The sequence below is a fragment of the Nipponia nippon genome, unplaced genomic scaffold, assembly GCF_047370975.1.
Source record: "Nipponia nippon isolate SJK-2023a ecotype South Korea unplaced genomic scaffold, ASM4737097v1 scaffold_5, whole genome shotgun sequence".
Classification (NCBI taxonomy): domain Eukaryota; kingdom Metazoa; phylum Chordata; class Aves; order Pelecaniformes; family Threskiornithidae; genus Nipponia; species Nipponia nippon.
In genome coordinates, this window is record NW_028262369.1 from 50855518 (window position 1) to 50880827 (window position 25310).

The 25310-nt window shown below is 42.1% G+C and overlaps 1 protein-coding gene across 1 annotated transcript in view; it reads right to left on the reverse strand.

Moving 5' to 3' along the window:
- XPR1 (xenotropic and polytropic retrovirus receptor 1) overlaps positions 1-25310 on the reverse strand; it is a 117479-nt gene that overhangs the window by 88723 nt on the left and 3446 nt on the right. Inside the window, exon 2 of the mRNA XM_087730927.1 lies at positions 21009-21060. Coding sequence (XP_087587053.1) covers positions 21009-21060 — 52 coding nt within the window. The remainder of the gene's footprint in view (positions 1-21008; positions 21061-25310) is intronic.

Here is a 25310-nt window from a genome sequence, read left to right on the forward strand (position 1 = left end):
AACTGCAGCAGAGATATTATGAACATGCAGTACCCTCCAGCAACTGAGTAGCATGTTCGGGGGGGCTCACCATGAATGCTCCTAAGAGTATTCTTGACCGTGTGAATGCATGCTAGGAGTTGAGCAGAACCAGCACGGGGTGAAATTTTGACCAAATAAGCCTAGTCACAGTTGCAGGGGTCCAAAGAACAGAACCATTAGGTCTGCTTATAACCTACGTCACCATCACAAGTACTGGCTCTTCCAACCAAATTCAAGTGGCATAAGAATGCCATCATTTGTGACAGCATGAAAATCAATTTCCACGATTCAGCCAGTTGAAATGAATATAGTTTTAAGCTGTTTTATCATACAAACGAAGATTAATGGAAGAAATGCAAAAGTAACCAGTAATTGAGACACCACTTCCTACCTCCAAACCTCTCCCTTCCAAATCCGCAAATACTAGGTCTGCAAGTGAATCCTCAAGCCTGGATTGCAGAGATAAGAAACTTGGGTAAATGGATGAACACCACAAAATTAACTTGTTTGAAGATGATAAAGCAAAAAAAATGCAGCACTGAGGGAAGCATTTTTTTTTTTTCTTTGATTGCTACTAACTGAAGCCTGCAAAACAGATAACGGATGGCTTGCATTGGACAAATAATATTCAATATCCATTGAAGCTCGAGTTGTCTGAAGAAGTTTCAAAAAAGTTTTCTGAAAGTTTGAGAGACCAAAAGCACCCTAAGGAACATCAGACAGATGCAAACAGAGTATCGTATCGCAGTGTCAGGATTCCTGCCATGGCAAGAGCAGACCTCTCTCCTCATGGATGTCCAGCAACATGACCCAGGTAGTTACAGTACATACAGCACCAGCAGTACTTCAAGGAGAGATTTATTGAATCTTGAAGTAACTCAGAGCTTTGCCGTTACCCTAAGAAGAATTCACCACTACTGCACACTCTAAATAGCATCTGCTTAAAAACAGAGAGTTTTCCCTTAGTAAAGGATTTGGAAAAGTTAATCTACAATTCATATCCTTTTGTCTAAAACAGACATGTTAAAATAGTGAGGTTTTGGGTTTGGTGGGGTTCTGTTTGGTTGGTTTGGTTTTTTTACCTGAATTATGAGTTCACGTGGATTTCTTGTAAGAGGAGGTCAACCTCTTTCTCTCAACTGACTCAAATGAAAACACATTGAGATTATGAGTAAACTGTAGCCATAAATCTTTCTCCCCCAATTAGTTTCTACAATCAACTGAACAACAGCATCAAGAATACCCAGCAGATTTAAACAAGAAACATCAAGTTAAAAGATGTAAATAATCACTTTTGATACAATCAGGAGTATGAAGATAATCACATACTTCTCTAAACATAGCTGCATGGGATTTTATCCATCATTCTAAAGATCATGGAATCATAGAACGCTTTGGGATGGAAGGGACCTTTAAAGGCCATCTCGTCCATCCCCCCTGCAACTGGCAGGGACATCTACAACTAGATCAGGTTGCTCAGAGCCCCATCCAGCCTGGCCTTGAATGTTTCCAAGGATGGGGCATCTACCACCTCTCTGGACAACCTGTTCCAGTGTTTCACTACCCTCACTGTAAAAAATTTCTTCCTTATATCCAGTCTGAATCTACCCTCTTTTAGTTTAAAACCATTACCCCTTGTCTTATCGTTACCAGCCCTGCTAAAAAGTCTGTCCCCATCTTTCTTATAAGCCCTCTAAGTACTGAAAGGCTGCAATAAGGTCACCCCGCAGCCTTCTCTTCTCCAGGCTGAACAACCCCAGCTCTCTCAGCCTCTCCTCATAAGAGAGATGCTCCATCCCTCTGATCATTTTTGTGGCCCTCCTCTGGACCCACTCCAACAGGTCCAAGTCCTTCTTGTACTGAGGACCCCAGAGCTGGAGGCAGCACTCCAGGTGGGGAAATGAGATGAGCATTGCCTTCCATCAATGTTTTAGTCACTGCAGTCATCTTAACCTCCCATCTTACGCTTCCTGAAGTTCAGGTACTGTCTATCTTTTTAGATATCATCATATTTTTACTTCAAGTAGGTATTCACACTACTACTGTATAACAGTTTAAAAAAGAAAAAGGTTCTGTGAAATTTCTTTGTATGTAGCTCTCACTAGCATTTTGACTAGGTTTTGAAAGACTGCCTTAAGTTAGCAAATCTAGTTGGGCGCTTATTTCCATTGCACTGGGACACTCAAATCACCGTCACATGAAACCTGTGGTTTATCTGAAACCTTGACTGTGCTCATTTTTCCCTGATCTTCATTTTCTGAGGCCAGTGAACTGCATGATAAGTAGTTTAAATAAACAAGTTTTAAACAAGTTCTCTTATGGATCAACCTGACACAGGGCCAAGGTTGCACATGATGATGCACTGATTTTCTCCCTTTCCATATCATGTCTTCCTCACTCCTATTTAATAACATTTAATACCATTAATGACATACTCTACTCCACTTAAGTCATTCAACAACCAAAGAGTGAGAGAGCTAGCATTATTATCTGTTTTATCAAATTAAATATTTTCATTTGTGAGGGAGCCATTCTCACCCCTCTGTAATCTACGTGCATCTACCTCAGTACTAAGCTGTTCAAAGAAGAGCAGAGTTTAACAATTAGCACAGGGTCACGGCATGTTAATGGATTTTACTGCATGCTACATATATTGGTGTTCAGAAAGATTAATGGCAGTAAGCTGCATTAATCAATCATCTTGATGAGCCTGATTGTTCCTCTAAAGGAAATGCAAGAAAAACAGTTCTTGCCTGCAACTGGAGGATGTGTGTTGTCTTCCACATACCTCTCTCTCTTGTTCCTTTCAAGTATCCTGAGGTTACTAAACCACAACAACACACTGCTCACTCCAGAATCCTACAGCCTCCAACAGCAGCATTTTTCCTAAGACCACTCTGCGTTTGTGAGAAATGTCACCGGGGACTTCTCTATTCCAGGCTGGCAAGAGGAAAAAAAGCAACAAAAAAAAATAACCCACTAGCATTGGGGGGGGGCAGTGTTTAGTCCTCAGATCTTATTTGCATGTAAAGCTCTAATTTCATACTAATTCCAATGGGACCGGTTCTGTTACTCCTTGTAGGTACCATTCAAGACTCCAAATGATCCCTTCCAGACAGGGTAACAGAAAGTTACTTTTCGGGTCAATTTTAGGTTTCTTTCCAGTTTACAGATGTATCGACAACTTAACTTCTCCCTCCTCACTCAGATGCAAAAGGAAACCTTCCAACATGCATTTTCAAAAGACATGCTTGATATTGCAACAAATTAATAACATACACTAAAACTCCATTTTAGCAAACCTAAACAAACTCTAAAGTGCCAGCATGCCTTTCTTTCAGCACGCAGTGACAACAGCACAGGTGAAAGCCATTTACCACCAGAGTCAAACAGAAGTTTACTCCACCACTGTCTGGAAATAGCAATGAGCAGGCTAACTCTGGCATGATTACCACCAAGATGAACCATCAGATACAACTTCTCCCAAGAAGCTGGTTTCTCTGCTCCTGACATTATGGCTTTCGTTAGATTAAGAGCTTCTCTTCCACTGCAAGGAAATTAAGCTTTTGTTATTCTTGGTTTCCTCTAATGACATTTTACCCCTCCTGAACAGAAACTGAAGTTAAAATGGAAACGCTCAGATCTACCGCTCTTTAAAATACACTTTTACAAATTACCACCTCCTTTTATCACTGCTTCAATTTACTTACGTTAATAAAATTAACACATCTTAGCTCAGCTTCCTGACATTAAACGTCGCAAGAGGCCTACGCAACAGTCTTATCTACAAGTCCACCTCAGAGAAGCTACCTGCAATACAGATGTCAGAAGGTGCCTGCAGTTTGCATTTCAAAAGCAGCTCGTATCAGCCCACATCAATCACAGGAAAATATAGATCTGTTTACTTCTGTTTGCTTCACAGAGAAAAGATTTTTGCCTTTGTAGCTGTAAAAAAAAAAAAAAGTTTCTTAAAAACTGTCTCTATTGATTTTAACACGAGCAAGGAGCACTCAGAACATCAACAAACCAAATCCTCCATTAACCCTTGGGAGAGAGTCCTGTGGCAAGTTTTTCAGCCCCTCAAAGAAGTAGCTGCCAAATAAAGACACCTGTGTATAGTGACCATGTATCATCATCTGACCAATCATCATATTTTGCATTTTGGGGAGGCTAAAATTCTTCACAGTCACACCACCTGTCCAGATGCATTTAAGGAGAAGCCTTCATTTAGGCCAGGTATCGTGTATTTGTCATTATACCTATTTGCCCTGAAGCATGCAGGCATGCCCTAGAAGTCATGTAATTAGAACAGTTAATGAATCATTTTAACATTGCAAGTCCTTAAGGGTCTTGGAACCTCTACCAGATTTCATGAATTTCCAACTGGGTATGGGGAAGTAATGGAAAAAAAAAAATCAGATGATTAAAGTTTCTTCCACAGGATAAATTTACTTATAATAAGAAATTGCTTCCAAGATATTAAAATGAAGTACCAGCATCACCAGGGAAAGCTCCAACACACTTTCATACACAAACGGCAAGAACAGAGAGAAGCCAGAAAGATTTTTTTTTTCCCGTCCTCAAGCTCGTACTCAGATAAAGTTCTTAATGCCACGCTGCTGATTAAAGCTAACCACCGAGTCCAAACCAAACGAACAACACCCCTCCCCCAAAAGGAAATGCTGTAAGTATGTAAAGTAGGACCTTAAAGAGGGTAAATACAAAAAATTAAAAGCCTAATACACAGTGAAACGTCTGAAATGCCATTGGACCCATGGCAGAGCAGGAGACACGAAACCTAGAGGCCTCACGCCACTGGCACCAGGCGACGCAGAGCACAAAGCGGCAGGAGGACAGAATGTCCTCTTGCTGTCTCTAATAAGCAGACTACCGTGTCCTTGCTGTCCGCCAGCAGCAACTGCTAGGGAAGCTTAAAATGAAGTTCATACGTAAATTTTTATACCCAAACCAGCTACGGCAGTGGGTCGTGGAATAAGATGCAATCTGGCTATTGTTTAAGAGGTCCTCTTCACAACTGGAACAGTCGTTCTGATGACTAGCATAAGGTGCTCACAAAACAAAATTAGTCCGATTGCTACACTGAAAGGATAATTTCGGGGGGGGGGGGGGGGGGGGGGGGGGAACAAAACCAAACACACAAAAAGGAAGGCTTCTGAGAGAGCAGCTTGGGGAAAACAGAAAACACCAGTGGCTTAACTGTCACAGAAGATGATCACGAAGCAGAAAAAATTAAAGAGAACAACCTCTAAGTCGCTCAGAACCCACCAGCAAATCTCTTCATGCTTCTCAATCATGAAAAAAATCACAGTCCATTTTCTACAGCCTTGGTCTACACTGTTCATGGTTTCTAAGAGAATATACACCAGGATACGTGTACCCTTTCGATAGCTTTCGCTTACAGGCAATGGGCTAAGAATGATGACTGCCTAATTAGGCATGTCAAAGCCTACATTTTTCAGTACTACAGAGCCATATCCAGACTTTTAACAATGCTTCAATAAAATTCTGCAAGAAAAGATACAAGAAACAGCCCATCCTCCGAACTAGCTAACTTAACCTCAGAGGCAAGGCAGCACAGACCTTATTCCCAGATAGGAGACTTTTGCTTAGGAGATAAGCAAGTCAAGATACCTTTACGGTAATCTGGCAGGCCCATTTTAACAATTCTAAGGAAAAAAAATGTCATATATAAACAACGTGCTGGAAAGCAATAAAGGTTCTGAGCTTACTCACATTACCTTATTTTCCTCTATAAGAAAGAGAGTCATGGTTCCAACAGTTTTACAAGATTTAACGAACACGAGGAGTGAAACAGCTCAACACCATCAATCTTGGTTTTTCCCCTTGCCAAGCACCATGCCTTCTGCGGAACTGAGCCCTTGCCCAGAAACCAAACCACAATTTTCTGTTTCTTCCTCTTCCTCCTTGGCTCCCCAACAGCTGCACGTAATCCAAGTTCAAACTCTTGCACTAAAGTTTTATGGAATACACACGTGTCTTCAGGTACCGGACACTAGATGAGCTACCCAAAAAACAGAAAATAAATATTGTAGTCTATAAAAGCACGATACAGCCAGATTCAAAATCAGCTTGTCAAAGAATCAGACACCAACTCCTATTTCAGTCATAAAATTCCTCTCTATGCAGTAAGGAAAAAGCTTGAATAAAAATGAAATTACAAGAGAATGCTATTAAACAAAATCTGCCTTTAAAAATGATCCAATATCACAAATGCTACTTGTACTTTGTGAATGTAACCAATTTGACAGGAGCAGTAACTGGAAACAGCTTTTAGTTGACACGTTGATATATTTTTACTCTTGATTTAACAGGAAAGTCTTCAACTTTTTACTGGTTTCCTAAGTTGAAATAAAACAACAATGAAAGAGAAGAGACAAGAATCTCACCATCCACAAAGAAGAGGCCACAGCTAATAGCAGCTGTTTTAGTTCTTCGATTGGCTCGCTCTGGACAGGGACAGCCAGCATTTCAGCAGATCGAACTCCTAAACCACCAGATCAAAGTTTGTGCTAGTCATTTATTTATTTTATTATTATTAACAGGTCACAGAATCCTCAAGACTTGCACAAGTTTCAATTCAACCTAGGAAAATTAGCTTTCTGCAAATAATTTTAAATGTACATCCATAGATTAATTGTAAACAAACAACAAATGAAAATGCTTAAGTGCAGAACACGTGAAAAAAATTTATACGCTTTAGAAGCTATTTCTTTTTACATTAAGAAGATTATATTGGCTGATAACAAATACTTACTATACATACAGGTACACTTTGCATGAATAAAAAGCAGTATTACAGAGAAAGCAAAAAGACTGCCTTTGAATATAGCTACCTAAATAAATGCCATTTAGGTGACAATATCTGGTGAATTATAAAACCAGAAACGTATGGGGAGAAAAGACACAACCTGACTGCTTACCTATAGCACAAAAGGCAACTGTAATCCGTAACATATTGCTCGTTTCAGAGACTTCTCCATTTCTGCGATAAATATACTGCTTAATAAGTCAGACATAACGGTCTCCATGCAGGTTTTACATTCAGACTATTAACACACGTGTGCAAAACAAAATCCCTCTTTTCTTTATAAGAAAAGTGTTCTGAAAACCCACATCCACAGAGGATGCCCTATATTTCGTCGAAGACAAACTTCGCCCTGCCTACGGAACTATATGCAATACAGCTTTCTGTTAAAAGGAACCCAGTTGTTTGGGCTTTGAAATGCCAAGAGTGAATATTCCAACAGAATGAACAACACTTCTGTTAAACACAAACAAACAAAAATCAACAAATTATTCACATTATCCTGTTGAGAACAAAGAGCCCATCAGTTCAGGTAGGCCTGCTTCAGAGCTGCCATGTATCTCCCCTCAACGGTTTAGTTCCACGGCAGCAGCATAATCCTCCCGCTTTGATCAGCTGCAAAACTGCTTGTTTTGAACAGACCGATGTGCAGAGAAGTCAGATTCTGCAGTCACTCATCTTCTCGCAGACTCCCCAGCCTGGAAGTGAGCACCAAGCAGCAAGTAACGGAGCTGGATTCCTTAATTAAAGATCAAGAATATTTGTAAATAAATACATGTACCAAATGCTTAGTAAATAGGCCACTTTTTATTAGGATCTGAACAGATAATTTTTCTCCCACACGCTGAAGGAAAGCGCAGAAGATTAATTTAAGGTCGGCGGGCAGACGCGGTGCCCCGCAGAGCTGCATAACCAGAGAGCGGGCGCTGCCTCCTCTCTTCTGCCTCTTCTCAGAAACAGCCACCGTCTTTGCAACCGAACTACGAACTTTCCTTTCCATCAACAAATAATTCCACCGCGCGCGGTGTGCAAGAGAGGCACCAGATAAAAACCAGTCAACTCGATCTCAGACAGCACGCTCCCTGCTTTGTTTAGGTTTCAAACAGCCATTTGAGCCTTTGTTTTCAGTTCAAATACCCTCTTGTCACACTCCAACATGGAAAACCGAAGATCTAGATAAATTAACTTTCCAACAAAGATCAGTGCAATGTTATGCAAACCAGGAAGAATTAGTGCTGTGTAATCCAGAAGCTGCAAGTGCAAAGCAGCTGCACTCACTCGTGACGCAGCAGAACTGAAGTCTAACCAAAAATCAGAAGTGGGACTTAGTATTAAAAACTCTTACCAGTCTAAAGTCGTGAAAGATTAAAAACAGAACAGCATGACCAAACGATGACCCAAGCGAAATCTGAATCCACAAATAAGACTCAAACATTTTAAATAAAGTTGCCAACTCTGACCATGCACAACACAACACTCAAGCAACTAAGCGTGGTACTTCAAGCAGTTCCTCATTTTTGCTAATTTCTGTAAATAAACTTAAAATTGAAAAACAGGAGAATGACAAAACACCAGTTCTCAGGCACTCCAAGGCATATTGGCTTAGCCTAGCAAAAGGGCTGGAAAAAGTAAACATAAGAACAGGAGGAGAACTCACACTGGCAGTTTTTTCCTTTCCATTAGAGCCAAATATTGTCATCTGAAAAAAAATTAATTGAAATAATACCATCTCTTTAGGTTAGAGCTACAAGCTACTCCTAAAAGATGAAAATCTGTATTGACATGGGGCAATATTCTGAGGGGTTTACTGGGGTTTACTTTCTCTGTTTAAAAATCTCACAACAGCAGAGCCACATGAAGACTGTAAGGGCTGATGCGTATTTGCAAGAGAGCTCAAGGAAGCTGTGGTATTTGACACTATGTCTAAGCTTCTTCCCCCCTCTATTTTTTTTTTAATTAGAATATTTCAGGTGGGATCTCCTGTAATTGGTATGAAGGGATTATACAGCAACATTACAGCACCAGAAACTGAACGCTTCCATTCTCCAGACTACGCTTTGACAAAAAGACCATTTTCAAACTCCAACATGATTTTGCTGAAGTAATTGCAAACTATTCAGAGAAAAGAGTGCAAGTATAAAGTGCAGTTTCATGTAAATCCCAGCTTCTTGCAATATTCAGAATAAACCTCCCTGCGATATTTAATTTTGCACTTCCAGCACATTTTAGTATAGGAGTTAATAAAAATCAAGCCTTTGGGTACCAGAAAGTTAAGGCAAACTGGAAGCTAGTATTTGGAAGGCTTTGGTATCATTATTCAGTATTCAAAAAAAAAAAAAAAAACCAAAAAAAAACCCACCAACATTCAAAAGCTCACAGTATCAACCATAAGAGTAAAATGATGCACATAAGTGAAAACCTCAAACAGACATTGATCTAGTGATGTACAAAAGAGCACACAATGTCGTATCTTCTCTTCCGTACTTGACAGGTAAAGCTTCCAAACATCTTAAAAAATAATTATCATACATGAGACCAGCCACCACAAGCCACATGCTACAGTTGAACACTAACAAGAGAGGGGAAAAAACAAAAGAAAATGAGCGTTGTGGCCAAGGATGAGAAGGTGATGGAGCAGAAACATCTCTTCCCAAACTCACCCCATTATCACCCGTATATGTCAATAACCACGAAATCACTCCTGAAATGTATGGAGGATGGCAAACCCCTCTGGCATACCCTGCTTACCACATAAATAGGATTCAGTAAAATTGCCTCGCATGTAGGAGACTGCAGAGTTGCCATGATTAAGGTCTGCTGCCTTTAGTTTCAAAATAGCCAGTTAACGCATTTTTATGCGAGTTAGGTAAAGAGACGAAAGCCTTTAAGCACACGCTATAAAGCACTCATGTTACTACTGAAATACCGAACTAAAGGATTTGGCAACCTAGCCTTACTATATTAGCAGGGGTGGGGGGAACCAACCTTCGCGGCTGGCGAGAGTTCCTGCATCAGCAATTCCTGACTGACAGCTGGGCTGTACCAGCCTCTCTCTCCATGTCCCCAGGGAAATGAATTCCATGTCTGATGACTAATTCATTACTCGGATTTGTGCTTAGGCAAGTCCAAGCCCAGATCACGCACCTTCCAAGGCTGAATTCCTCCTCAGCCGGAAAGCTAGCGGGTGCACATCTGCTCCATCTAGAACGCTGCATTAGCATGCGGCCACATCAACCCAGCGCAATCAGCGGAGAACAAAAGCCGGAATTGAATCTGTAGGAGCTGGCTGAAAGCAGAAGAAACTGAAAGGGAAATCGGTACAGATCAATTCTAGCTGAGCTGCATTTCGATTTCTAAAACTGGAGGGGCAGATTTGAAAGCTCTTTTGTCAGTACCTTTGGAGCCTTTGAGACTCGAGCTCAAAGTCCTGTTTAACAGCAACAGTAGCAAACTCATCTTCAACTGTAAGACGACATGGGTGCAGCTAACACCAGAGCCAAAGACAGCAGCTGGGGAAGAACAGCGTCCACATGTACATGGAAGCGTGAGCCAGGAACCAAAATCAGCCTGGCAAGCTCCGCTCCGCGCTGCAGCCCCTCCGAGAGCCGGGGGCCGAGCCCCGACCCAGCTCCTGGCAGGCTGGCTGCACGCAGATGAACCTGTGCACCTTTTCCCTTCACGATCCTTCTTGGTCTTTCACCTTCTGAGGCTTCACCACAAAGACGACATCTGCTGAAGAGATCAGTATTAAAGCTGTGGCAGGCTCCCCATTGCTGATGTATTGCTAAAACTCACACCTGCTAGAGGGTATTTTTGCAGGATCCGAAGTGCTCACCAGAAACAGCAGTCACCTTACAGCCAGGATCGTTACAGCAGACGGGGCTGATCGGGTGTGGCAAACCCCACAAGCTCGGCATCCTCTCTAACCTCTCTGCCTCCAACTGCTCAAAATTTCATTCACAATCCATATTTTACCGACTTACCCTGTGAAACATGAAGTTTTGATAAACAAGTCTTATCAACATCCTACTACTTAAAGCCACACCATAAATGAACGTTGTGTGTTAAGAGCATCATCTACAGCATCTGAAACCCACAAACGCAGCCTCTGTATACACAATTACCACATGTGAGCACTGAGGTTAATTCAGTTTGATCACAGATGAGCAAAAGGTATTTTGATTTTCCTCTTTCCTTTGCCCTCTCTGGGAAGTCTTCTTGTCTCTAGATTACAGTGAACTGTAATCTCTTAAAGGCTTCAAAAGGACACAAAACTCCCAATAAATGTTTTCCTGCACCTGTGTTCACCAGGGTCTGAGGAGAACCAAGCCTTGACCCAGGCTAATGGAGAAGTGCGTTCTCCTGTGGCTGGCCATGGGAGAAACTGAACCTTTGCCTTGGGCTGCTGCAGAGCTCAAGGACCATTTGACGTTTACGGAAGACTATGAAGTAACATGGAATGCCGTATCAGGCTCTCAGATTATTTATGCCCTTGCTTTCTAATTGCTACTTCTGATTAGGGAAGACAAAGTCATACCAAAGCACTGAAGTACAAGCCAAATTCCATTAACCTATTTATAGAATTTACCTTATAGGTACATCAGCCAATCCTGCTCGTTATTACTCCATTTTACTGCATTGCCTGTGACTCACTCCTACAGCTGTGCTCATGAGGTTGCTGCCTTTAAAAAGCATACCTGGGCTCAGAGATGAGCAACCATACTGTAAATGCTGCTGATGCCCTGACACACAGCATTTAAAATACAAAGATACTCACAACAAGCTCATACAAATGACCAATCAGCTAGAATAGGAAACAATGAGAACAAAGAATGGAGGTTTAGACCAAGGATGCCCATTTTTCCCTATAGCTGACACATGATGGGACTGACAGCTAGACGGGCTGGTTGGTACAGAACTGCTCCGTCTCAGCAGGAGCGAGGAGCTCAGCAGAGCTGTCCTGGAGAGCTGCGCAGGGACGGGACACCAGCAAAGGTGGTACCAGCATAGCAGCCTTCGACACATGTCAGAACGAGTCTGCAACTGTGGGACAAGATAGATCCCGAGTTAACGGCTCACTCGCCCTGATCTTTTCAGCTTCTCTGCACTTTGCCCCACAAATACATTAGGAGCATTCATAAAAGCATGCTAAGCAATTACAGTAAAAATAAAACCAAGATTATAAACACAGTCTGGATGCCAAATTTGCCTCTTTTTGCTATTTAGAGCTCACATTTCAGCATGCAAAAAATTCTCACACCCCCAAAATGTGTGCCTGGAGCTATATAGCACATGCAAAATAAATTGCATTTACATTGGTGTGTTACGGCATGCAATTTCCCTCTTCCCAATCACGCTGCCTGCCTCCCTTGTTCAGTCAAATAGCCTGTCAGCTTCTCATCAGGAAGTAGAAATTGGTTTTCCACCTCCCAGGAGACAAACAAGGCTTCCCCCTCTGTGGAGGGGAAGGGGAGCTGCTGAGTGCACGAAGCAAGAGCCAGCGCCCGCAAACGGGCAGGCTGGGGTGTGCTCGCCCGCGGGCTTTGCACCATCCCGGTGGCACTCGGTGCCCGCTGCCATGCCAGCCACCTTCCTGGACAGAACAATAACTACTTTGAAAAGTAGATTTATGTGTTTTCTTGCAGTTTCCTCTGTGATTTTTAGCTGAATATACACAACTGACTCACAGTCCTGCTGCTGCCTTACAGCTAACGAGCTTTAGGTATTCTTGTCATACCACACGTTAGTAAAATATCCTTTCTACCTCTCTACAGTTTTCTTGAAGCTACACTCCTTCTCAGTTCACAGGGGAAGAGAACCGTAAGATTGGACTTTTACATCTAGGCTGTACTACTTCAGGGGAAAAGGGCTACCAAAGTAGGATAAAACAATCTAAAATATATTTATTAGCTAAATGGCCACATAATAAATGGAAGAAAAAAATTTTTTAACTCAATTTTTTTTAATTGTGGCTTTGTAAAACTAAGATGCTGTAATTTCACAGTTTTACACTGTAACTAAAGATTACGTATTTACAAAAAGCACAATTACTTTTTAAAATTAATTCATTATCTACTTTTACTAAAAAGGGGTCAAACTGCAAGGCTACAGATACACTATAAACAAAACAGGTGAAATAAGCAACTAGCCTTCATTTTTACTTCAGGAATCAGGAAAAAGAAACATGACCAGGAGTGGCTTGACTTTTCACTGCATCCTCGCTAATTTTAAAATGACTTCATCAAAGAGACAGACCTCCTCACATTCAAAGACCATTATTGCAATAGCCACTGCATGGTGTGGCCTTACAGCAGGTGAAGGTAACACAACTGAAAGGACCGCTCTAGCAGGGTGCCCAGGGACAGCCTTTGCTCCTCCACCGCATCACACAGAGATGTCAGGACTCCACGGGGTATTGGCAGGTTGGCCATTTTTCTAAGGCATCTTACAAGCAGCTACGATGTAGAAGAATGAGATTTCCTTCCAGGGATATTCTGCTCATTCCCTTGCCCACAGCATGCATTTTTAAAGGGAGAGAAACCAATCAAATTTAATTCATATTGCATTATTCACCAAGTAGCTATAGTCTCATCCAAAATCTTAATTGTCTAATAATTCAAGTCACCTATTGCAAATACTGCGCCAAAGGAATGACTAGAAACCCAGAGGCTGCCTCCTACACGCACACTAAATCTTGCTGTTAAGATGTCTAGAGCAGTCTTTTTTTGAAACAAAGCAATAAATACTGGTCTCTTGTATATACACGTGCAGCGCTTCTTCATGTCTACAGCCAAAATGCTGTTTGATGTTTTGCTGTTGTCTCAGGAGTGCTTCGTTGAAGACACCGCTGTCTGTCAATCTTGCAGCTTTCCGAATCTTTTTCTACTTTCCAACCCTCAAGTTTTGACCACTAACATGAAACCTGGCACATACCAGTTAAATTATAAGCACTGTTAATTCCTCTAACCACTAAAAAGGTAATGGACTGGCATTTTTAAATTACTGGAAAGCAAATGCAGGAAGGAAAAAGAAAAAAAAAAAAGGCACAGTTGAGCGTTTCTGATGTTGCTGTTACCCTACATACATCATCGAGTAATCATCTACATCCTTTCTGCTGCTGGACTGATAAGCAGTTTGCAAACTCACAAAAGAAACTTGCCTCTAGGTGCAGCCCTTTCGTATGGGCCAGCCTTGACTACCAGGTCCAGCTTTCACTATTACCTCCTGAGCTACATACGGCTCTTTGATTATCCCGGGTTTAATAGCTCTTAGTACTCAATACCACAGGCTGCTTAAGTAAAGAAAAATGTGTACAAAACAAAATTTCAAAGCAATTAACTGCCTGTCCCTAAGCCCAGAAGCAGCCTTGAACCTGTACTGTTTGGTACGCTTAGGACTCAAGTTCTTCCCCCAGTGTGAATGCCTCAGAGCTCTTTGAGCTGCTGAGGAAGTTACCCAGAACACATCAGAAGACAGAGAAAAACGAAAAAAGGCTTGCCCAGAAGCAACACGAGCTTCACGGCTTGTGCACACAGATGAAGCAGCATAGCAGCGCAGGCGCTGGCAACGGAGCAAATGGAAAGTGCGAGGAAGTCCAGTGCTTCCACCAACCGCAATCACAAGCTTCCTTCAGAAAGAAACAGTAATGTACACAATCCACCTGCTCAACTACTTCCCACCACAACGTTCTTCGTTACCCTGCATGGTCCCACGCCAGTCCAGAGAGCACGAGGGGTACTCTCCCACGGGCTTTATGGAGCAAGCGGTTTCTAACAACTGAAAGGGTTCACAGCCAGGTGCAAAAATACACACGAACTTGCAGCCCACAGGAACCAGCACCTGCACGCAGGCCAGGACCCCGAACACGCCAGCCCCCGGGGACAGCAGCAAGGGCGGCTCCCCGCTGCCGAGACAGCTCTGAACGTACTCCTATGCCACAACTTGAGAAATTGTGGTTTATGTGACAGTAACAAAATCAAAACTTATAGTGGCCGGTTGCTTGCACTATCAACAAGTTACTCTCAATCATTCTAGCTCTGTACCTTACCTGATTTTGTTTTCCACACCCATGTGCACTAATTAATGGTTAAGCAGAATTCAACCACTTGGTCCTCCATACCTCTGAGGAAGTCACCATATCAACAGCATAAGTGGGCCTGCATTACTCTGAATGAACAGAAAGCGTTACGCGTTGGTACAAAGCAAGCACCACGGTCAGTCTCAATGCTGACTTGCTGTGAACACTGTACTGCTTTTGATAGCAAAATTACTTTTACATGAGAACACGGTACACTACACTTCCATATAGGCATCTGTGCTCCAAATATTTCAGTGATCATCCAGCTGTTCTCTCACACTACTCTGCACCCTACTCCAACCATACGCGCTATTTGCCTTTTAAATTTTATTGCCCTAAGGTAAGAGAAACCAGACATCACCTCCTTCTCTAAATGCTGGTATGCAGCCAAATTCTCCTCCTGTCCACCGTTTGCACGCCCTGGAAGGTAACGTTTTCAGCCAGCCCACTAACCTATTTTTCTATAGCTAGTCCAATACCTGGCATCAGATGTCCAACTGAGAAGAGGACTGTTATGGGATTGTGTTTGGGTTTTTTTGTTTTGTTTTGTTTTAGTTTACAGACTAGTTATAAATACAGAGGCCTCCAGACTGAATTATAATCTGCACAGAATCGAGGATAAGCACCTAGGGTGTAGGATACCAACCTTCAGTCACATGCGTCCTTCAGAAGGACACCGATCCCCATGTCCTTCATGGGTGTGCAACAACATAACGAAATAAAGACAAAGCATTAATCTGCTTGTGGCTGCTTCATGGTAGTTGACGTGAAGCCGTTCTGCTGAAGACTCCCTTAAGCCTTAAGCACTCCCATGTAAACAAAACCTCAACCCACTACAAAGTAAACTTATGCAATTGGAAATAAATGTTTATTTTGAAATACAACGAAGACAACTGTATACGTACAGACAAACCATAAGCCTTTCATCAACCCTACAAAGCATGCCTGCATATAACAGACAAGAATTGTCAGCCTCATAACTTCCTTTGGAAAAAAAGAATGTGATTTCCCACACCCTGCTTATTCACTAAGATTACTTATCACCCTAAAGAATACTATTTTATTTATTTAGTAGCAGAAATAAATCCAAACTAAAGATTTGTAGCTGTCAGTGAACATGCTAAGTTGCATTACAAACGAAAGCAGAAACAAGGGTGTAACCACGCGGGACACGCTGCCAGTGCTGGCACTCTCAGGATGTCCCAAACTTGCACCTCTTGCTTTTCTAACCTAGCGCAAGTAAACAGGTGACCGTACAGATTACAAGTACCAGCAGAGGATCTCCATTACCACTAAAGCTTTTCCCCTATCAATCAAATGTTATTTCAACGTCACCTGTTAATTTTGGGTTTGAGTTCTATCTCAAAGCACCCCTACTCCCCACTCCTACACTGTCACACCATTCCAGCCCCACACAGCCCCTCAACAGGCAGTGATCCTCGTTCAAAAGGTGCCACTGGAACTCAGGATTGGGGTTAAGCGGAGTAAGTAATCTCCATAATAAGAGGATACAACAGAACGCTCTTGTACCATCTGATATTACAACAACAACGTTTGTTTACACAAGTATTAAAGGGAGGTTAAATTTCAATATCTGAAAGACAAATATTCTAGGAAATAATATTTAGAGTGGACCCTGTCCATTCGAGCAGATAACCAGAATGAATAATTTACAGCCACACTTTCATCTCCACTGCAGCTGAGAAGAGCTGCATGGTAAGGAGCTCGGGGAGATGCCAACGCATCTGCTCACCAAGTGGAATAATCGGGAGGACTCCAAGCAACAGTGGTCCAGTAACCCGTTCCACTTAGGTGACAAATGGGACGGGAAGCAGCGGGAGGAACAAGGAATGCAAAAAAAAAAAAAAAAAAATCAAAATGCTCGTGGCGAGGTCAGTATCTCATGCTTTTGTGATACTGCACATTCTGCCTCAGAGATAACAAGTGCTACGCTAGATTTTCACCTCTAAATTGTCACGGCTTCTTCCTAAAGGTAGCTCAGGGTCGAGGAAGGGGCGCCTGCTCACGCTGACCTGGCACGCTTGCACCCAGGCCTTCCTGCCGTGCCACAAAGACTCAGAAGCCGAGAATAACATCGTGGCAGCATCAGTTCGTCCAGATTGCTCCAGTAACAGTAAGCAGCACGTAACAAACAGCTAACAAAGCAAACACGCATCAAAGAATTCTCCAGAAATCCAAGCAGGTCCCATCATACAGCTGGGAATCAAGCATCATTTGATACTTTTTTGTACAGATGTTGTTCAGGCGGAAGGATGGTGCAGTTTCATCAGGGGAAAGCCTTGTAAAAAGATTATAAGAATCTAGAGGAGTAACAGTGGCATAAAGAAAATCGTTGTTACAAAGTAGGCAGACAAGGGGAAAAAAAATCGTATCTTTGAATAGATTAAAGAAATCTATGTGTACAGCTAGCAGCTGCCAAGAGAGACAGGCAGTCTGGTATAACTCTCATGACATACAAGGATCCAAAGCACCCTGCAACAGTGTCAGGGGACAGCTATAAACATTCTCCTCCTGTCATTCTGCCTTGACAGGTTTTGCTTATTCACATCTATGGGATTTTTTTGTATAACATCACAGTCTGTGTTTGTTACCTGAAAACAGGAAAAAGCAGATAGACACAGGTATGATTTGATGTAGCACAATGAGAAGGGTCACCATATAAGTAGGTAACCAGCAGAGTAAAAACTGCACAATTTAGATCCAAGATCCTCTTCCCAGCAACACTTTGTCTGCTAAAATAGCACTAGGACCATCAGTCACAGAGCTTAGCAGTCATTCCGAAGTTAGCTTTGTTTACCTAAATACAAACCCAATGAAAGCTATTAATGATGGATGGTTCACCTATTACCTGCCTTGCCTATTACTTACAACACACCTTGGTTGGGTAGCACTTTTTTTTTTTTTTCCAAAGAGTTTCCAGAATGCTTCCAGCATACTACTAAGCAATACAAAGCATTTCTGTACGTATACAAATTCCGCCAACTGATATGGTAAGCAGCCTACAGCAGAAATCTAAGAAACTCATTCACAAGTCCTGAATTACACATCCAGCCGAGCAGAATAAGAACTAGGAATAGCCTCGGCTTTGGCATACAGAACTCCCTTTTCTTCCGTCCAATGTATTAACTGAAGATAAGCTTTACAATACAGGTAACGTAAATCAAAACCAACTGTGCATATCTACAGTGTGTCTGTGATCAACCAGATCAATTAGAAAACAGATTTTTAGACCAGTCTAAAATGAGATTGCATTAGGCTCATACTGGGAAGATCGGTTTCAGTAGCACAGTCCTGTAGTTTCTGTGCTAAACTCAAAATAACACAGAAGTATCCATCACAAAATCCATATTAAACTGAAAACACGCAGACCAGCAGCCAGCCCCTGACAATAGCTGCTACATACCCCCCCCCCCCCCCCGAAGTTCAAGGAACTTGCTCTATCTCCTCTGATAGGGACTAGAGCAGTGTTTTGGGCACAGTTTGTATGCAGTCGCACACTACCCCTGGCCTAAGGCTTCTGTGAACACTTTGTAAGCAGAAGGGCTTAAAAGGAGAAGGAAGTAAGCAACAGGGATAGAAAAACACCTGGTCTTGATCCATTTCCAGTACAAGCCTTTCCTAATGCTGCAGCTCATGGAAAGACACCTGCCTTCCCTCTGTCACCTCTGCACTCCTACGGGCAATGGCAGAAGAACTCACTGGCTCAAACAGACCTGCCCACACAGGCGGCTCAGTCACTCCAGCGCAAGTAGCCTGGCCCCATCCTGAGCCACACACCATTTTCAGAAAGGACCCCAGAGACTAAAAACCAAAACAGACTCTAAGCAGAGAGAAAAAGAGAGGGAAAGAACACACTGGAAACAAACTTTAGGAAAAAGAAAAAAAAAAAAAAAAATCCAACAGCCACACACATACTCACATTCACTTAACGAACAAAAGGTGAAGGAATTGGCATAGCTGCTCTCTACTTAAAAGTGGGTCAGGCAAGACAGAGTTAAATACGGGTGGTTCAAAGTATTTGGATTACTTCGTTCTCTACAGTACAGAGGAAGAGACCTGATCCCACAAAAATGAACAGAAGACACTTTTCATAAGTGGAACAATGTTAAGTCATTACTTCCCTTTTGTTGAGGTTTTGAAAGCATCAAAGGAGGCAGAAGCACAAGTTAAAGTTCTTTTAACATTTAAAAGAGCATAATATAATAATGTACCATTTTATTCCTCACCTTCTCTCCTTTTGCCAAATATGTTTACACACAAACATCACAGCACATTACGGAACATCAATATGCCACAAGCATTGAAAAAAAAGAAATCAAAATGCTGAATTATAACACTTCGGAGTTTTACGGTTAGCAACTCAAGGCTCACCTTGACATTCTAGGTATCACAAGCAAAACTCAGTAAGTCACATTCAAACATTAGACCACAAAACGTTATTAGCACAGACACCATTTGCTCCCATTGTCAATAATAAAGTGATGGATAGAAGAAAGAAAGAAAGTCTTGTAAATGCTCCAGTCTTCCATAAAACTAATGCTGGATTTTCAACAAAATTAGTAAGTTATCTTTAAAAGTTAATAAAGATAGTTGGTTTGACCTACACAAAACACTTTAGTTCCTCTTAGCTAAAAAACTGGTTTTCTGCTGTTGGGGAGAAAGGTCCTCTAGGTTTGTGGGTGTTTTTAAGCAATTTGCCACTCAAAAAAATAAAGCCAGACTTTCCTCTTTTGCCAGTGTATTGCTGGCAAGTTTTCCTCAGTTTTCCAAAGATAACCCATAAATTTTAGATCATGCTAGGACCATAACCTTTAGAAATCTAGTTCTAGGGCCTGCGCTTTAGAGAAAAGGGTGATTGATTTAACAAAATTAGCAGCCTGAGTCAAGCGAGCAACTAAGCGTCGAGTTAAACCTAAAGATTATACCTGCCTGAGCATTGCTTCAATGAAGTTTTCAGCTTAGATTGCACCTCTGAAGTCCGTAAGGAAAGATTGTCCCATCACACACACACACACACACACTTAGTCTGTTAACTATTGCAGGTTTTCCTTTAAAATTCTAATCAAAGAGCAGGTAGAGTTAAATCCAAAAAATTAATATTCCACATTATTTTAACTATGTCATATCTCATTTCCCGATTCTAATCAACGCAAAGTAGTTAATAAGCTAACGTTAATAGTGACTAGCATTATTCATGTTAGCCAACTGACTACACTAGAAGCAGCAGTTGTTCTTCTGCTCTATAAATATGCAAGAAAGAAGCCCAGAGCCGCATTCAAAGAGGTTAGTGAAATTAACATTGCACTGCAATTGAAGTGAAAATAATAACAGTAAGGAGGTTAAAAAACAGTTTGAAATCCACGTGAAGGGCAAGAAAATAGGGAGTGAAGCAACGTAAAGGCAAAACCTATTCAGTACTTCAAAGACAACAAAACGAAGAAGAAAGATAAAGAAAGGGCTCTGTTGAGAAATTTTGCACAGATCATCACTTAATTAAACAAACTATTCAAAATGCAGTGAGCTTAAAACCAAATGCTGTACTAAAATAATCTAGAATACTCAGTGGCAATAAACACAGGCAAACAAGAAAATACACTCATGTCCACATACGGGAGGTAGCACAGCATTCAGGGAGGACACAGAGCAAAAGGATGAGACTCTTCCAGTTCAGATCACCAGTAACAAACCAGGAACCAGCACCTCTCTAGCACAATTATCTCCCGAAGTGGCTAGCTGTCGCAGGAAAACAAAGGTCTATTCTCAAGCGATGAAGAAAGTACTTCCACCAGTGAATGCCCTTATAAGCAGGAGGAATCCAGCTGTTGAAGTCCCAAACTATACAAAGACATTTATTGTCCTAATGACAGAGGACAACGAGTTCTAACAATCAAAAATAGCACACAGGCTGTGAAAGGCCAGGCATTTGCCCATCAGTGTGTTAAGTTTACCAATTTAGGAGGAGTGAGGGCAGAAAAGTAGAAGGACTACGTGTCCAGCACCCAATGCCAAGAAAAACATGATTCTCAGTTACAATTTGCTTACCTTCTATAGAAGGGGCCTGGTCCACAGCTGCATATAGCATCTCCTTCAAAGCCTGCAAGGGAGAGAACAAGGAATACAGTTAGCATTAAAAAAAAAAAAAAAAATTTACATTGTTTTGATATGCCTGTTTGAAAACAAAAGCAATTAAAACCCTTTTATCCTCCAGGCTGACACATAAAGCTATGGAACGTGACGTCAACGCTATCACATGTATTTCTGTTAACAAGAGAAACACAAGTTCATGTTTACTGACTGCTTTGTTGAAAGCCTGTTACCTTACTAATCTATGAAAATTCTTCCAACTGTATTTTTCAACATCTTCCTTTGGAAAAATGTTTCCTGGTTGGAAGGATATTAAAGGAGTTTTTGGAGGAGGTTTGGGGGTTCTTTTTGTTTTTGGGTTTTTGGTTTTTTTTTTTGTTGTTGCGTGTTGCGTGACACACAAGAGTTTGTCAAGGCAAATGGAGGAAAAGCAGCCTCAGGGATTTCTGATTTCACTGTTATACAGGAGAACAGAAATACACATACATTCTAAAAGCTGAAGACAACACGACGAAGGAGATTAGGGAACCAGGGGTGACGGCCTTCTCTTGAGGTGGAAACTGAAGGACAACGTTCACACCAGCCAGAATTATTAACCAGGTCTTCACGTCCTGGAGGCACCATCAGCTGCCTCCCAGAAACCACAGGAACAAGCCGCTCACCCACGCTCAACTGCTGGTGCAAGAGATAAGCAGTGCAGGCAACAGGACCAGGAGGCAAGGTGGTCCTACAGCTAAGTATCAAGCACTCCTGGCAGTAACCCCTTCTGTTACCAGAGTCAGGAGGGAGGCACCACATCAGAAACCTCATCGCTTGCAGCTCCTTTTCAAAAGGCCTCTTTTCAGACAGTAATTAAGATGCTGGTATTATTGCAGCCATAGACTAAAGATTTGCTCTCTCTCACATCACAAGAGCAAGCAAGTAAACAATCAACTGAATTCAGATCAATGGCTGAAGGAATAGCTTGAACCATAATTGTGGAACTAGAAGCCACCAGGAAGGGCCCATTCCTCCTGCAAAGTGATTTGTTTACACACACCCCACATCACTTGATAGAGACAGGCATCTTAATGCACATACTGAGCATGAGCGTGCTTCACACGCAGCTGCTGCAAAAACTAGATGCTATTCCCTCACTTTTGAGCCCACGGAAATCTAACACACAAAATTCATTCAGGTTTTTCTAGTTCCTGCCTCTTCTGCCTGTTTCCCAACATATCCTATACTTCTATAAATCCTACACCTCTGCATTTCCCATCTTGTGTGTCGTCGTCCCCCAGGTCAAAACATCACAGCCTAAATAACAAATTCCCTAATACCCTCAAGGCAAAAACCATCAGTTCAGCAGCTGGAAACTCAGCACTCTTGTAACATGGTGGTTACGATCCTGTTCAGTAAATGAAAGGTCTAAAGGACATGTCTGTTTATCAGAAGATATCCTAGGTGGCAAGCTACACCGGCAGCTCAGACATCTCTCAAAGGTCTGATTCCCGAGTCCACAGAGGTCTCAAAGGTCACTTGGGCAATTGTTTTCCCAACTGAGCCACTGCTGAATGATCCTCGTTCCAGCGGCACAGCTCTCCTTTACCCTCGGTGCTTTTTTGAAATTCCTCCCAAACACTGGCTGCTGCGGTCCTTTTCCCTCCGTGACTCACTGGCCAGCAGCACATGATCTGCCTCCCTGCATCAAGGGGTCAAAAAGCCTTCCCCTTTTTCATGCCGCTCGTCATCCTTGCCTACCGATAACTTTTTCCATGAACCACAACCACATGGCATAGCATAAACAAACCTGAAGAGACAGCAAATTGAAAGTCACCATAGTAAGAACTCCGTCCCTTAACCCACCCAGAGGTAAACCTGCAGTATACTTCCCATCTCTGGTTTTACCAGTCATTTTAAAAAACAAATTAAAAAGGACCACAGCACTGACAGTTCTGCACTAAACAACCTTGAAAGCTGAAGGTGTCAGTCGTCCCGCAGACCTCTCCCCATGCAGACTGACATATTACAATCTGGCAGCTGCAGGGCAGCAGATTTTGTTACTGCTTACCTGACCTATAAAAGTAAACCAGCAACCTGAAAGTGAAAGGCTCAGTGCTCCTTCACACCTAAAGTATTTAGTCCTCTAGAATACAGAATTTTAGAAATTATTGTTTCCAGAAGTTGTCCATCCCTGTCAACTTCAGAGGTTTAAGAATTACTCTTTCTGCCCTCAAACTAGGCAAATAGGGTTATTTCCTTACTTTATCTTGTGCTAGTGATACACTTTGCACCCATGGTAAACTTGTATAAATGTATATCGGAGAACAAAAAAAAAAAAAACCACACAGAAAGAAAACACACTTAAAAATGCAACTGTCAAACCTTGACAGTGAACAAATTCAAGGACAAAAACCTTAAAACGCTTGAACAAAACCGTTGTTTTAAACGAGTAGCTTTCAAACTGCTTATGCTCCTCTAAGCTCGTCCGCTAACACTCAGAAGGACAAATAGTGAAATAGCACAACAGATTTGTGTCAGGAGGTGGCAAGCCTGGGTGTGAACTGCCTATCATGAAGCAGGGTTTGACGAGCAGAACTGGCCACCTCCCAAAAACAGAAAGCCTGTTTCTGGAAGAGAGACCCTGACGGCAAGCAGGCTACCTCAGCTAGCTGTTTCGTTCTCCCCACCTATTTCCTGATGGAGGATACGTCTCGCAGAAGTGATTTCTGAAACGTGGCAACCTGCTTCTCCTCTCCAGAGGCAAAAGTCCTTAAAACCTGGAAGTCTCCTTAAAAAGGAAGGGAAGTCACCTGCTCGCACCTTTTACCCGTCTCTCCCATGAAGTCTGTACCTGCAATAACTGTTGCGATTCTCCTTCTTCCGCAGATGCTGCGATTCCAAAGGTATCAAGCACTTTTTCTTTAAAAATACCACCAGACTTCTGCATCCAGATAAACAAATTCAGGCTAGATTAACTGAAACAAAACTGCCATCTGGCAACTGTAAAACTCCACCGCATTTCCATCAGCCGGACGCACAGACGTACGCTTACGTTTAGAAGTCTGAGCAGAAGGAGCAACACACTCCTATTTCTCCTACAAGCACTCCAGAGATGGACACAAGGGCAAAGGAAATCTGCAGCATGATTTGTGGATAAACAGAAGACTAGCAACCCAACAATTTCGCTGCATCAAAAAATGCGCATTAAATGCGGTGAAGCATGCTTTTAGCAAAAAAAGCATCAGCTGAAATTCATCTAAGAGTTACCTTAATTTGTTCAGCACTGACTATGTGGAAAAGAGAACTCTGTTGTCTGACACAAAAAAATGGCATTTTGTTTGTTTTCATATTTTACACCAAAGGAACCGAAAGTAAATGAATGGTTCAGAACTTAAGGTTTTAAGACAAGAAGCGCGCTGAAGCAGTGCATGCCGCAGCAATCATTTAACTGGCTGGGAAAAGGCTACTAACTTTACAGAAGATGTCCTGCCAGATCCCCTAAAAGGAGGTGACCAAATCTTTTCACTCCCACTGCCAGGGTTGGGGCATATCCACGGGTCACAGCCCAGCTGCACGGCGAGAACCGTGCAGCTGCGGGAGCCGAGGGCCCAGGTGCGTGTGCGAGGCAGCCAGCACCCCACGGACTTGGGACACCCCCCCTCGAAAAACACTGCTCCCCTCCGCAGCGATCTTTGCACAGAGAAGGCAGCGGGTACAGAAACTTGAAGCATTACTTGTAACAAATAGGAAGTTTTTGGATGACAGACGTTGAAATCATGACCAAAGTTGTTTAAAACTTTGGCATATTTAGCGTTAAACATATTTAACAAGCATCTCCACAAATTAAGCGTTTGTCAGTACCTTGTTTTAAACTCTTAATCATGTCCAGGGGGTAGCCTGAGAATGACACTCAGGACTTCAACGGTAAAAATGCCCCTTTACATTGGGATTATATACTACCGTATTGCCACTGGTCTTCCCGTAAAGCCCTCCTGATCATTTGCACTGACTCAGGTTTCAAGAGCCATCGGTTGGGAATGGAGTTGGCGTACTAAGTGTGACATACAAAATTTGCATGCTTTCATGTAATCTTTAGAATGGAAATTGGGAATGGAAAGTCAAATCAAGTCAATCAAGGTTTGTGTAAAGCTCCGTGTTAACACTGACTCAGTCATGGCAAATGACTTTGCAAAAGGCTGAATGAAACAGAACAGCGTATGTCATCCTTTCTCCTCTTTTCTACAAGCCAAGTTGTTCTTTCTTAAAAAGCAGATGGAC